Source organism: Pseudochaenichthys georgianus, chromosome 11 (assembly GCF_902827115.2).
Source record: "Pseudochaenichthys georgianus chromosome 11, fPseGeo1.2, whole genome shotgun sequence".
Lineage (NCBI taxonomy): Eukaryota > Metazoa > Chordata > Actinopteri > Perciformes > Channichthyidae > Pseudochaenichthys > Pseudochaenichthys georgianus.
The window spans coordinates 20,682,389-20,697,866 of NC_047513.1; the positions used below are offsets into that span (position 1 = coordinate 20,682,389).

The 15,478-nt window shown below is 41.4% G+C and overlaps 1 protein-coding gene across 4 annotated transcripts in view; it reads right to left on the minus strand.

The window, feature by feature from the left end:
- The window catches only part of LOC117455367 (uncharacterized), a 57,372-nt gene extending 49,711 nt beyond the window's left edge, over nucleotides 1-7,661 (minus strand). For all 4 annotated transcript variants that reach the window (XM_034094849.1, XM_034094848.1, XM_034094847.1 and 1 more), the window contains exons 1-5: nucleotides 7,395-7,661; nucleotides 4,879-4,947; nucleotides 4,370-4,394; nucleotides 3,614-3,631; nucleotides 1,805-1,870 (exon numbers count right to left, since the gene is read on the minus strand). In XM_034094849.1, coding sequence (XP_033950740.1) covers nucleotides 1,805-1,870; nucleotides 3,614-3,631; nucleotides 4,370-4,394; nucleotides 4,879-4,947; nucleotides 7,395-7,421 — 205 coding nt within the window. In that variant the 5' untranslated portion in view covers nucleotides 7,422-7,661. The remainder of the gene's footprint in view (nucleotides 1-1,804; nucleotides 1,871-3,613; nucleotides 3,632-4,369; nucleotides 4,395-4,878; nucleotides 4,948-7,394) is intronic.
- Between the last annotated feature and the right edge of the window lie 7,817 nt (nucleotides 7,662-15,478).

Sequence of the window (15,478 nt, forward strand, 5' to 3'; positions counted from 1 at the left end):
TCATGGATGATCCTGCGGTCCTGTGTCCTGGATCGCGAGCACTGGATCGCGAGTCGTGGCTGTGGTCCTGGATTATCGGTCCTGGATGGATATCCTCGTGGATTCATCTTCCGATTATACACACATGCATTTCCAAACATTTGGACTACCTATGTTGCAAATGTATTATCTTTTCAATTTACACACGGCATCTATTGCACGTCTGTCCGTCCTGGGAGAGGGATCCCTCCTCTGTTGCTCTCCCTGAGGTTTCTCCCATTTTTCCCTTTAAACTGTGGGTTTTCTCCGGAAGTTTTTCCTTGTACGATGTGAGAGTCTAAGGACAGAGGGTGTCGTATTGTCATACTGATATTCTGTACACACTGTGAAGACCAAATGTAACATTTGTGATATTGGGCTATATAAATAAACATTGATTGATTGATTGATTGATTGATTGAATTGCAACTAGTAACAATTGAATTACTGATATCAGAAATTGGCATTTGAACTAGTTTAAATTCCAACTCCCATTGAAATGAATGAGAAAAACGATGCAAATCTCACAGAATAGAATCTCTGATATCAGAAATACACATTACAACTAGTTACAATTGAATTTCTGATATCAGAAATACACATTACAACTAGTTACAATTGAATTTCTGATATCAATAATTTGCATTCTAACTAGTTCAAATTGATTTTTTGATATCCTCCAGAAATGAATAAACGCTAAATCGGCTTGCCATACCTGTGTCAGCATTGGTTATAAATAGGGTTGGGAACCGAAACTCGGTTCCAGATGAGAACCGATAAGAAAATGCCGGGTACCCATATAAAATACACAATTTCGGTTCTGCTTAACGGTTCTTAAACCCGGTAGACCCTGTATTCCACCGGGTCCGTCTGCGCCGCGGTGACCCGGTGGAATACAGGGTAAGGGGCGGACTTGCCATCTGTGTGTTCTGGAGAATCACAGAACGGCCGGTTGTTAGCGGGCCGTTGGCGGCCGGCACCGCCCTTAATTTTTTTAAACGGCATAATGTACGTTGCGCTGACAGGCGACAGTGGTCCACAGTTTCCCCGCAGCGAGGCTCCCCCCGTTATTTGTAAAAATATCAGTTAAAGCTTAAAAGAATAAAGATATTTTTGTTATCTAAACGTTTGACCTCTTTCTTTTACAATTTTGGAATCGAAACGGGGAATCGATAAGAACCGGAATTGAAAAGCAGAATCGGAATAGATACATTTCAAACGATACCCATCCCTAGTTATAAAGACTCTGCTCTTAGGTAGAATGCAAAATCAATTTGTTTCTGGATTTATATAAAATGCAACATTTAGTGAGACTTAAAATAATAAAAGGAAATGTTACAACATGTAATTCATGTGCGTTGTTTCTCATCATATTGCCATCACTCATTCCAACTCTGCTGCAATAAAGGCCTGGTTTGTCTAATGTTGGGATGTATGAGAACAAATGTTAATCCAATCCACTTTATTTATATAGCACATTTTAAAAACAGAGGGTTTGCCAAAGTGCTTCACAATGAACATAACATTATAATAAAATATAATATTACAAGAATAGATAAAAGGCACACATAAGAATAAATACAAGGCACATAAAGGCTATGGACAGACAATAAAAGCATAAAAATCGATAAAACATAGCTCAGACTGACTCGAAAGCGAGGGACAATAGGTGGGTCTTTAGGCAGGACTTAAAAGCCTGAAGAGTGGGTGACAATTTGACATGGGGGGGCAGGTCGTTCCTGCTTAAAAATGTAATTACAAACCAACTTAGAGATACTTTACTGACCTATGATGGGCCATGTGATTTCACGTCTGACTCGCGACTTGATCAACTCAATGAAGGGAAAGATGCCTGTAGAGTAAACATTACAATGGAAGAAAAGAGGATTAGACTTTAGATTTTTATGAAAGCCAACATAACTTAAATTCAAAAAGTAAAAGAAACAGATAGATTGAAGTTAATTGGCAGTGACATTGAAATGTTTTAATACATCTGTGTGTTTTACGTTATTTAAGGCGAGACACGGCAGGCAAAAACATCGTTTTTCAAGTACTGGTCAATTTTGAGATTGTGCTATTTTGATTCCATAACATGTTTTCTTTCAGGCTTTTGGAAGGAAAACGTACAAAATACACATTTAAGTGTTTATTTTACACAGTGTTTTATTTTAGTTTGTCTATTTGCGTCTGTAGATTTCTCCTAAATTCACCAAAAGTTAGCATTCTAACGTAACATAAAGTACCGCGATCGCTGTGTGCACCATGTCAACAGAGGTATCGCTGGAAAGCTGCGTCTCTCCTGCACAATCTCATCGGATCCAAATATGGTAATTTCCTTTGTATCAGCAACCAATCGTGAAAGCACAAAGGTGTCTTAAACCAAGAAACGAAATCTCATTGGCTGGTGTCAATTTCTGACAACGTGATTCGTTCAGATGCGGCACGTGGTGTGCTAAAACTTCCTGGTTAGCTTTCAACTAGAAATTAAAATCTCAAAATGCCAAAAGAACCGCGAAAAAAACGTTCACAGAGAAGACGACAACAATTGTCACTTGCACGAAGCAAGGTTATACAAAAAAAAATGACCCCGAACATGAAATACCTTCACGGAGTGCGTCGATGCGCAAGCTGTCATCCAAAGAACAGGAGGGTTTAGCTAGCGCTTCACTGCAATCTTTAAAGGTCGTTTTCTCAAAATGAGTTTTTTCTCCTACTCTGAGTTCAAAATGTCAACTTCAGTAGCACGTAGAGACACCAAACCGTCCAGTTATATTCCTATCAATATTATGAAGGCTTTTACAGAAGGGTTTGTTCATATATAATTCATAGCCTGAATTATACAACATCCATCCATCCATCCATCTTCTCCCGCTTATCCGTGGTCGGGTCGCGGGGGTAGCAGTTCCAGCAGAGAGCCCCAAACTTTCTTTTCCCTGGCGACATCAACCAGCTCTGACTGGGGGATCCCAAGGCGCTCCCAGGCCAGCGAAGAGATATAATCCCTCCACCTGGTCCTAGGTCTACCCCTTGGTCTCTTCCCAGCTGGACGTGCCTGGAACACCTCCCTAGGGAGGCGCCCAGGTGGCATCCTAACTAGGTGCCCGAACCACCTCAACTGGCTTCTTTCCTTATTATACAACATTGTATACCTAAAAACATGGCGAAAATGGATATTTTAGGGCTGTTGACAGTATTTTCTGATTTATGGAGTGATAAAAAGAGATATCCAATATCCCCTCTGTAAAAGCCTTAGATACTAATATGACCACAAAATGAAACAATAATTTTGAATCTGGCTATATCCAAAGTTCAGATTTAGATTCCTGAAATGTGTTAAAATATGTGGATATTTAATGAGATAATGGATAATTTGCATATTTAAACATGCCATTTCAGAAAACTTGTAATACAAAAGACAATTGCCTTATTGTAAGTAGTTAACTGGAGAAATGTCTAGCCGATACCTTTAAGTTAAAAAAAATTACCCTATTCACCTGGGGTGTCTCACCTTAAGTCAATAAAACAAAATCAGCTCAAGGTTTCAGTATGCTTACACAATTCATTTACAAAAAGGAAGAAAGAAAAAAAGGCTTACCATGACCCTTGAACATATCTAAAAAGAAGTTAACAAGACAAAAAAGGTGAATCTACTGCACAGAAAATCTGAGCGACACATTCTCTAAAGCAGGTTACAAGAAAAGGGACCCCTTAACAGCCATTTGACCTGGGGGCAGTGCATTGCATATCTAATTGGGTAAGTTAGTAAACTGTTACATTATTGTTTCTTTAAGCTAATCTTTAACCTAACCCCAAGAATAATTTACAGGAGACCTCAACTTTTTTGTAACTTAAAACTTTACATTTTTTCATTACATTTCATTTAGTTTATCTTGTATCCAAAGCAAATTACCATACGTGCAATAAAACACTAAGATATAAACAACAACAAAAATACTGATACAAAAACCATTAAGTGCTATTTTTTTCCCACTGCGTCCAGAGTTCGCTGCAGATTTTCAAATAACTTTTACTGGACTGCTGATAAATTATCAAATGAACAGCAAAACAGTATACTGGAAATAAAGCTAATGCTAAAATAAATTCACATTTAAGATTGACTAAGTAGTATCTTGTATCAATAGATGCCAATCTTATATTGTTTGCTTTTATTATTCAGCTAGTTTGTCCAGTTTTCCAAGCTTTAGCATTACAATGATCCCATGCAAGCTCAAACTCAAGTCTCATTTCCAAACAAATGTCAAATGTACTTTTTGTTCTGCATTTTTACAAGAGCGCACACAAGACGTGCACTCAGAACATAGGTTTTCCCAACAAAAGAAAAAGGAAATACCTTGCTGGAAGACATCAATCATGTTCTGTTGGTAAAGAACAAAGAAACATGCAGAGGTTTATAAAAGCAGATGGAAACAGGAATATGGAAAACTGCAGTAACAAAAATCGAAAATAGGGCCCCACATGCTGTTCATGAGACAGATAAACACTTTTAAGGGTGTTTGCACTCTTTGCCCTTTCTTGTGTTGTGGACATTATTATGGTAAAATGCTCATATGCTTGTCAGCTTTAATGCAGTATAGGCAAAACAATGATCATTTAAATTCTCTCTGCATATGCCATCAGAAGTGGAACGGTGCATGTGGACCAGTAGAAGATTTGAGAGTAAATCCCATCCCCCACGTAAGAGAAAATGACCCAAATGCATCCTCCCCCATCTCCCCACACACACCCATACTTTTTTTTTAGCCAACACGAAAACTGCATTATCTCCTAGTTAAGTATATTGGTCAATGGTACAGAATGAGAATCAACCAAGTAAAGGTGTTCCTAAAGTTGAATGCCCACCTGTACATGTCCATGTGAGTGAATATGGGTCTTCAAATCAAACATGTAGTTCGATGTGGTAAGGCAGACCTAGAAGAAGAAGGTGCATCATTAACATGAAATAGAAGAAGGGACAGAGAAAGGGATAGAGTTTTGTACGGGACAACAGAAAACCTTCAACAGTTCAACTTTACACTTTGATTCTTATCTATTCATATTTTTCACTCAAAACTACCAAACATTCAACCATTTTCTGGATTTTAACCCTTTAAATGCCTGTTTCTTTATTTGAATTCTCATTATTTATGACAAAAAAATATAAATGAAAAAAATGTCCATATAATAATTAGTAGGGGGATGGAACTTTGGTGGTTAGAGTCTTGGATATGTCAAAGATTAGCAACAAAATTGATTTAACTGCATTATTATTTTTTACGTAGTGTCAGATACTACCTCTGGACAACTTCGTGGCCAAAAATGCCTCATTGACTTCCATTCAAACCACATTTTTTGATCTCACTGCCATTGCAGTATAAAACCAAGCATTTTGTAACGTCAGCATTTAATTTAGAAGAAAAGTAGTGATATTTTATATGTCTACTCTATTCCACAAGATTCAACCATTTTCCCACTGTAGGCCGATGCATGAAATTCTTACATTTTTGCCAGTTATATTATGGAGCCGTGTGACTAACAGGGGGGTCCCGAGAGTGATGTGTGTATATATATATATATATATATATATATATACACGCATGTGCATGTGCGTGTGCGTGTGTCATTGCCAGCAGCAGACCGGCAGGTCCTGCAGCATGTGACCTGGTGCTCTCTCAGGTGGTAGAACAACTATTTTTTACACCGCTGCTATGACTCCATCCTAGGGGAAACACTGTAATTACGGGGCAAATCTACAGGGCCATAAAGATACTCACCCTACTAAACAAACTGTAAAAACAAGTTGGGAAAGTAACCAAATTAAAAAAGAAAGTTTTTATGTTAGTGTTTCGGAATTATGTAAGAAATTCAAAGTTAAAGAATGGAATATTAGTCCGATGGTGTGGTTATCGGCTGTTGCACCATGGTTGCTACCTCAACCTATAGTAGATTTATCCTTATTGAAACGGTTACATTCAATGAAAAGTCAAATCAATGTGCAGGCTTATGTGAACACTGTTCTACATGAACAATATGGGCAGTTTATACAAATATGTACTGATGGATCCAAAAATCCAGAAAATGGTCAAACTACTTGTGCATTTTATGTTCCTGAATTAAAAGGTCAAAGTGGGAAAGCGAACGAGTGATCAAATCGCAGTATATACAGTAGAGATGATGGCTATCTCACTAGCACTTCAGTGGGTAGAGGAAAGGAGAGGAGAGTATAAACAACTTCTCTTCAGAATGTCGACAGGATATTTTAAATCATGTTTAGGTTAGTTCATTTGGGAATTGTTGTTCAATTTGTGTGGGTTCCAGCGCATGCGGGTAATGTATTAGAGGGAATGAGGTAGTGGATCAACTGGCAAAATGTGGTTTGAAAGCAAACCAGATTGATATTATGGTACCCATTAGTAGAGCAGAAGTCAAATCTGTTACAAAAGTTGTTATCAAGCAACAATGGCAAAAACTATGGGACAGTAACACTAAAGGAAGACATTTATACCAGGGGAAGTAGGAACGGGAAGCACTTGGGGGAGTAGTAGAAGAGAACAGAGCATTAACAGCAGGATAAAATTGGGTCACTGGATCAAATTCAACAATGCATCCAATTGGAAACCATCCAAATGGCAATTGTGATGGTTGCCAACAACCAGAGACAATACATCATGTATTATTCAGCTGCCCGGATTATAACAGACAAAGACTCATTCTGAAAACTGCACTGGAACATATCAAGGACATGGATTTCAAGTCAATATACGAAAGTAAATCAAGAAATGAACTAAACAAGCTGATCTTCAAGTTCCTCAAAAACACTGGTCTGAGGACAAGGATTTAATATGAACATTTAATAAATCAACAGTAGGTGGCGATATATGCTCCAAGTGGAAGCGATTCGCCATTAAAGAAAAATGAAGAAGAAGAAAACAAAAAATGAGGGAGCGCAAATGAGAAAGCTGCAGCGAGAGCAAAAGTCTGATCATTGAGAAAGAAGCAAAGAGAACTGCAAACAAAAAGATGTGTTAAAACAAAAAGACTTATAGTTTACATGATTACACAAATGATTTGTTTGCAACTTATAGTTTTATTTTTTAAATTAAATGTATTTTGCTTGACTCCGTTTTTATTTCTCTTAAACTCTTAGTTTAGCTTGATTCTGAGAAAGTGTTGCTTTATCTTTATGAAACAAAACTAATCCCATAATATCATGTCGACCGTTGCATCTGTTAACTGTGTTGCACATGGTTGATATTACTCTCACTGTTGCAATGCTAACATACAGATAAAAGCCTAAGCACTTCATCTTTGAAGCACAGAGACAGTCGAAATATTACCTCCATATCACTGACTGTGGTGCATTAAAAAAAAAAGCTTACCTGACAGCCCAGGTTTAGATGGTCCATGATGAAAGTTAACTAACTAGTACAACTTCTCAGGCAGGACATTCTTTTTAGAATGTCATTTGGAGAAGTACAACATCAACGTCGACACCGAGCTTTGAGAAAAGTTTGAAAGTGGAAATTATCCGTAAAAAGGTGTGTTTGTTTGAGTCAGTTGCGCAGTTTCCATGTTGCTGCTTCATGCCATGCTTCATGCGCGACAATGCTTCTGCTGCGGGGAGGAAGCACTGTCAGCTGTGGTGATTAGAGACTCCTCCTCCGAGAAACGGTTTCCTGAAGATCCGTTTCACTGTTCAGAATCATTTATTGTCCATACAATTTACCAGAGATGGGAGTACTCAGTCAGGTCGTGTACTTAAGTAAAATAAGAAGTACAAGAGTGTATGAATACTCTGCTGTAAGTTAAAGTCCTGCATTCAAAATAATACTCAAGTAATTTTGTAGACAAGTATTAGCATCTAAATATACTTACCAAAAATGAAAAGTACTTATTATGCAGATTGGCCCATTTAAAAATAATATATATGATATATTTTGATTATTGATGCATCAATGTGTTTATCAAAGATAGTAAATGTGCAGCTAGTTTTAATTACTTTGTAGGTTGCAGGGTAGCTGGAATGTTACTCCAGGTCTATCTAAAGTCTTATTTAAGTCTTGTTTATATTTCACATAATTAATCATAATGCGCAAAATAATTTTGGACCTTTCAAGAAAGGTCTCATCAACTTCCCCACTCAATCTATCAAGACCCGAGCAGTTCTACCAGCAGTCCACGGTTAAAGGCACAGGCCGGCGCATACCGCCAATGGAATCCCTCACCATATGAACTCTGACCCCCAGAGTGTAAAAGTGAAGAGGCACAACGAGACTACGTAAATGCACTCTCCTAAAAAAAAGTGGGAAAAGATTAAAAAGAAGTGAGAACCAGGAATATGCACTGAACAGCCAATTCTGGCTTCATTGCACTGGCTTCCAGTTCGGTTCAGAATAGATTTTAAACTCCTTTTATTTGTTTTCAAAGCCCTAAATGGGCTGGCTCCTGCCTATATAGCCGAACTCCTCCATCGCTACACCCCAGGCAGAGCCTTAAGGTCGGCTGATCAGCTGCTGTTGATAGTGCCTAAGACCAGGCTTAAAACCCGAGGGCATCGAGCTTTCGCAGCGACTGGCCCTAGGCTCTGGAATACTTTGCCCCTCCATGTGAGGTCGGCCCAGACCCTGGGGGTTTTTAAATCAACACTTAAAACTCACTTTTTCTCTCTGGCTTTTGTTTAATTATTTATTTATTTAGTTATCCACAGAATTGATACTATTTTTAATATTATTAAATGTTATTAATATTATTGGGGTTTTATGGGGTTTCAGTTTTTTATGATTAGTAGGTTGGGGGCGGGGAGACCTTAGAGAAGGTTCTGACTGGACTGACTGGTTGCTACGTCTGGTTGCTTGGAGCTGAGTTGGTATAACACTGAATTAGATTAGAACATTTTAGAAATATGAGGAATAACCTCTTGGTTTTATAAATCGTTTTGTAATTACTTCTTCATCCATTTTTGGATCTCTGCTGGGTTTTCTTTTAAAACCCTAAACCCCCCCCTGGGGTTGGTCCCTCCCCTCTCCCTCTGCGGATCTAAGGTCCGGTAGAGGGGGATGGGGCACAGAGTCGCTTATCCAGGCGGGGGAGTGCATCTGACGAAGAAATAGGTTGTTGTGCTCTCTATCTCTGTTTCTTATCCTACATTTTCACCCTGGACTAGAGGGAGAGCGTTCTTGGACGCCTTTTCAGCTTGAACTATTCTAGGAGAGTGTGTTGACGTTGACTCGTTGGGCCTTTCCTCCTGTACTTGTTTGTTCCCCAGTTCTTTCCTTTAACTGAATCTAGGAGAGGGCATTTAGTTTTTCACCCCCTTTCCCTTGAACTAATTTATACAGGAGAGTGCATTTACGTAGTCACGTTGTGCCTCTCGGCGTATACTTTGACTTTCTGTCTCTTTGGAGAGTGCTAGTACGTTGGATACGTTGGGCCTTTTCACTGTTGTCCCTCTTCACTAGTATCCCATGTCCCCTCTTTATAATTTGGGTCTTCATAATTTCCACCCTTTTCATTTCAATTTCTGGCTTTGTGTTTCTTCACCTCTTACTCGTTTAATATTTAGGAGAGTGCATTTACGTAGTCACGTTGTGCCTCTCTTCCTCTGTTTCTGGCTGTTCTTGTCATACCCTTGTTTCCCTGAGAAGAGACGAAATACTATTCTAAAAAGGAGCTGACACACGGTGTCTCTTCACTTGTACACTTGAGGGGTCAGAGTTCATATGGTGAGGGATTCCATGAGCGGTATATGCCGGCCTGTGCCTTTACCTTGGACTTCTAATAGAACTGCTCGGGTCTTGATAGATTGAGTGGGGAAGTTCATGAGATATTTCTAGAGGGTTATCAAGAATAACTTTTATCCAATGACCTTTTCCCTCTCTGTCTGTCTGTGTCTGTGTATTCTCTTGTTCCGATTAACTCAGCCAAATCTTTTTTTTTCTTGTTTTGTATCTATATCCACGCCGGGATCCGGAGTCGAGGCTGATCCTCTTGCTGTAGTCCTGTGTCTTGGATCCCCTATCCTGAGTTCTGGATTAAGTCGTGGACGTTCGGGTCGTGGCTGAACCTGTCTCTGCGGTCCTGCCTAGGGTCTCGTCATGCTGCTTACCTGATGGCTTCCACAGGATTGTAGCTGACATCCTCGTGGATTCATCTTCTTATTACAGACACATGCATTTCCTAACATTCGGTCTATATGCTGTAAAATGTATTATCTCTTCGATTTACACACGGCATCTATTGCGCGTCTGTCCGTCCTGGGAGAGGGATCCCTCCTCTGTTGCTCTCCCTGAGGTTTCTCCCATTATTATTTGTCCCCCTTAAACTGTGGGTTTTTCTCTGGAAGTTTTTCCTTGTACGATGTGAGGGTCTAAGGATAGAGCGTGTCGTTTTTTCTCATACTGATATTCTGAACAATCTGTGCTGTTGTATTTGCTGTAAAGTGTCTCTACTGTAGGCTAATTTTATTATATATACAGCACTTTGGCTCGACCAAAAATCGTTTATAAATGTGCTATATAAATAAAACTTGATTTGATTTTGATTTGAATTAAGTATATTATAAATGGAGTGGAGTTAAAACCCTGTGAAGCCTGACACATCAAATAATAGTCAGAAAATTAATTTAATTGAGGTGTATTGCACCTTTTAACAAAATACAACAAAATATTTGGTAATTATTGGTAACACTTTACAATAAGGTACACAAAATGTGCTTAGTTACTGAGTAGTGAATAAGGAACGACTAGATAGTTAATGGTTAGTTAATGAGTCTCTCAGTGACTGCGATTGAAGAACTGATGGTTAGTACATGGTTAACAGACTGGGGGGTACTGTATTAATGAATCATTCGTTAATGGTTAGTTAATGAGTTCCTGAGTGACTGTGATTGAAGAACTGATGGTTAGTTACCGGTAAACAGACTGGGGGATACTGTAGTAATGAATCATTTGTTAATGGTTAGTTAATGAGGAGTTCATGGGAGACTTTGATTGAAGCAATGGTCCGCTGCAGGAGGACACTTTTAAACCTGCCATCTTCGGCTGGCTTGGGTCCCACATTGACTGGTTGAGGTGGATCGGACTCACGTTTTACTGCTTAAGTCATCATTACTTACCTTGCCATTACTTAGGCAGTTTGGGTATGGTAAACTCAAGTAACGCAAACAAAAACAGTAGTTACCCATTACCTAACCATTCCTTAAGCAGTTTGTGTCCCCTCAAGTAAAGTAATGCATCAAAAACAGTAGTTACCCATTACCTAATGATTACCTTACCGTTACTTAAGCAGTTTGTGTCCCCTCAAGTAAAGTGTTGGATCAAAAACAGTAGTTACCCATTAACTAATCATTTCTTCACCATTAGTTAAGCAGTTTTACAAACAAACAAACACTGTTGATGACAATGACGGATCTACAGCCACTCAAGTTTACATTTTAATTTAAACAACAATCCAAATCTTATGAACAAATTTGATATAAATTAGGAACATATAAACAAACAACCTGAATTTATTAATGACAGTAATAACCAAAACGAGATTGCTTTTATATCTAGAACTTGTGAAAGTGGCGTATGTCATGCAACAATCTGCCTAGGGGACCATCTTTGTGTTCATTTGCCAGCCAATGTGTCCACTCTATGAAAGAAAGATGACTCTTCAGAGTCTTCACTGTGCGGTTTCCCCGCAGTCTCCATACCTGGGACTTGTATGTTGACCAAGCCCGCTCAATGTTTTGGGTGTGAGCTCCTGTGTCTGGGTCCACAAATGACTGGCTGTGGTTTACAGAGAAATGGACAAAGCCACTTTCTGCGAGTGCAGTCATGTACACCCTCCCCATGTCCGTTATCTCCGTGGTCTCTTGGCGAACGTAATTTGTGACAAGAGGAATTAAGTGGCGCCTTGATCTTAACCAGCCTCAGGATAGGTCTTCTCCTTGTTCCTCTGATGCCCAGCATTCCAAAGACCCATCTTCTCCTCCACGTTTCTCCCCTACCGTACTGTAATAAAGCAGTAAAACACAACACTTTTGTAACCCTTCTTGTAACCTTACCTTTGGTAGGTGATCTATGGGGTAATCAATATCTAGATTCAAGGGATATTGGTAGAGCAGAACTCAATAGATACTTTAGATCCCCCAGCCAGCACAATCACACACACCACAAGGACTTGTGAAAATTACATTAGAGTGTCTTGTAATTCTACATCAGAGTAATTACAATAATTATATAAAATATAATTACAAGACACTCTAATGTCATTTTCACAAGTCCTTGTGGTGTGTGTGATTGTGCTGGCTGGGGGATCAGTAATTAATTACAATAATTATAAAAAAAAGTATCCAGTCATGGATCAACAAAATATTTTCACAAGTTAAAACAATTCCAATTCACAAAATCACGATATATATACAGTGTTGTAGTGCCGAGAGATAGGAGTCGGAGGCGGTGCATCGAAGGTGCAAAAGGGAACTATATTTAGGAGCAGAAAAAGGACATGTTGTCCGGTTGCAGTCCGGGAAGAGAAGAGGAAGAAACCAGGAGGGCACACAATATATACAGTTAACAACACATATGTCCGTGCGGAAACAATACCCCCAACCTGTAGTTCCATGAGTGAATTATGTAATACAGTGGTCACCAGTGGTCACCACCCTTTTTACATTTTGGGTGGAGCCCTCAAACATTTATAATTTTGAACAACCAATCCTCATAGCCATACACTTACCGCGTCCTGTGGCATGTCACAATATCCACTTTTATAGATCCACAGAAACGGGAGGATTCCACCGCATCGCTGCAGGTGGTAGACGGACTCCGCTCCAGGACGTCAGACAGATAGAGATGGCAAATCCGGATCCTTTTACGGACTCAGGGTCTTCTGAGTCAGTCATTGAAGAGATCCGGATCATACGAGTCATTTGAGTCATATGAGTCAGCATCACCAAGACCGTAGAAATCCTATCGGTGAAACCGAAAACTTGTTGCATTTCACGAGCATATTAAACTGACGGTATATTAACCTCCACTACACAGTGTCTTTTCCTGTTGATCACAAAAAAAAAGGGTATTTTGTGATTTGGCGAATCTGAGTCTGCTGTTGACTCGTGCATGAGGACGAGTCTGCTGGATCTCTGGATCTGCTGCAATACGGTTACGGCTCTGAGTCCGCACGAGTCTGCTGTGTTTTGCACAGTGAGTCAGGATTTGCGAATCTGAGTCTGCTGTTGACTCGTGCATGACGACGAGTCTGCTGGATCTCTGGATCTGCTGCTATATGGTTACGGCTCTGAGTCCGCACGAGTCCGCTGTGTTTTACACAGTGAGTCAGGATTTGTGAATCTGAGTCTGTGAAGTTCCGCTGAGTAACTCTCAGGCTACTGGTCTCTCTCGATCATTTTCCTGGTTTCACGGATCCCGCGATTTTGATTTTGATTAAGTTGAAGAGAATTAAATTAATGTATTATAGCAGGAAGTTTAATACAGTGTAATTTTTTGTATATTCATTTTAATGTCTCCTGATATATAAGAAGTGTGTTTTTTATATATTCATGTGTGTACTTAATTACTTTGTATTTAATAGTAGCAGTTTATATGAACAAGAAGCTGGAGAAATGAGAAGTGAAAACTTCCCTGTCAGGAGAAAGGGACAGAGAGGAAATACCCTTATATAGACATATGCCGGGTTGGGAGGGTTACTTCCATCCATCCATCCATCCATCTTCTCCCGCTTATCCGTGGTCGGGTCGCGGGGGTAGCAGTTCCAGCAGAGAGCCCCAAACTTTCTTTTCCCTGGCGACATCAACCAGCTCTGACTGGGGGATCCCAAGGCGCTCCCAGGCCAGCGAAGAGATATAATCCCTCCACCTGGTCCTAGGTCTACCCCTTGGTCTCTTCCCAGCTGGACGTGCCTGGAACACCTCCCTAGGGAGGCGCCCAGGTGGCATCCTAACTAGGTGCCCGAACCACCTCAACTGGCTTCTTTCGACGCGAAGGAGGAGCGGCTCAACTCCGAGTCCCTCCCTGATGACCGAACTTCTCACCTTATCTCTAAGGGAGACACCAGCCACCCGGCGGAGGAAACCCATCTCGGCCGCTTGTATCCGCGATCTCGTTCTTTCGGTCATGACCCATCCTTCATGACCATAGGTGAGGGTAGGAACGAAAATGGCCCGGTAGACAGAGAGCTTTGCCTTCTGACTCAGCTCCCTTTTCGTCACAACGGTGCGGTAAAGCGACTGCAGTACCGCTCCCGCTGCTCCGATTCTCCGGCCCATCTCACGCTCCATTGTTCCCTCACTCGAGAACAAGACCCCGAGATACTTGAACTCCTTCACTTGGGGTAAGGACTCATTCCCTACTTGGAGTGGACAGTCCATCGGTTTCCTGCTGAGAACCATGGCCTCAGATTTGGAGGTGCTGATCCTCATCCCAGCCGCTTCACACTCGGTTGCGAACCGATCCAGTGAGTGCTGAAGGTCGCAGACCGATGAAGCCATCGGCCTGACCCTCCTTTCAAGTACCTTGGAGTAAACTTTCCCGGGGAGGCTGAGTAGTGTGATGCCTCTGTAATTGGCACACACCCTCTGATCCCCCTTTTTGAAAAGGGGGACCACCACCCCGGTCTGCCACTCCTTCGGTACTGTTTCCGTCTTCCACGCAACGTTGATGAGACGTGTCAACCATGACAGTCCCTCAACACCCAGAGCCTTCAGCATTTCCGGGCGGATCTCATCCACCCCCGGAGCTTTGCCACTGTGGAGTTGTTTAACGACCTCAGTGACCTCCCACCGGGAGATTGGTGTTGATCCCCCGTCATACTCCAGCTCTGCCTCTAACATAGAGGGCGGAGTTGTCGGGTTCAGGAGTTCCTCAAAGTGTTCCTTCCAACGCCCCAACACTCCATCAGTTGAGGTCAACAACGTCCCATCCTTACTGTACACAGCTTGGATGGTTCCCTGCTTCCCCCTCCTGAGGTGTCGGACAGTTTTCCAGAACAACTTTGGTCCCGCCCGAAAGTCCTTCTCCATGTCTTCTCCAAACTTCTCCCACACCCGCTGCTTTGCCTCGGCCACGGATGAGGCTGCTGCCCTTCGGGCCTGTCGGTACCTTGCAACTGCCTCGGGAGTCCCCCGGGATAACAAATCCCTGAAGGCCTCCTTCTTCAGTCGGACGGCTTCCCTGACCACCGGTGTCCACCAGGAGGTTCGAGGGTTACCGCCCCTTGAGGCACCTAGGACCTTGAGACCACAGCTCCCCACCGCGGCTTCGGCAATAGAGGCTTTGAACACCGACCACTCTGGTTCAATGTCCCCAACCTCCACAGGAATGCCCGAAAAGCTCCGCCGGAGGTGTGAGTTGAAGGCCTCCTGAACTTGGGCCTCCTCCAGACGTTCCCAGTTCACCCGAACTACACGTTTGGGCTTACCAGGTCTATCCAGAGGCTTCCCCCGCCACTCGACCCAACT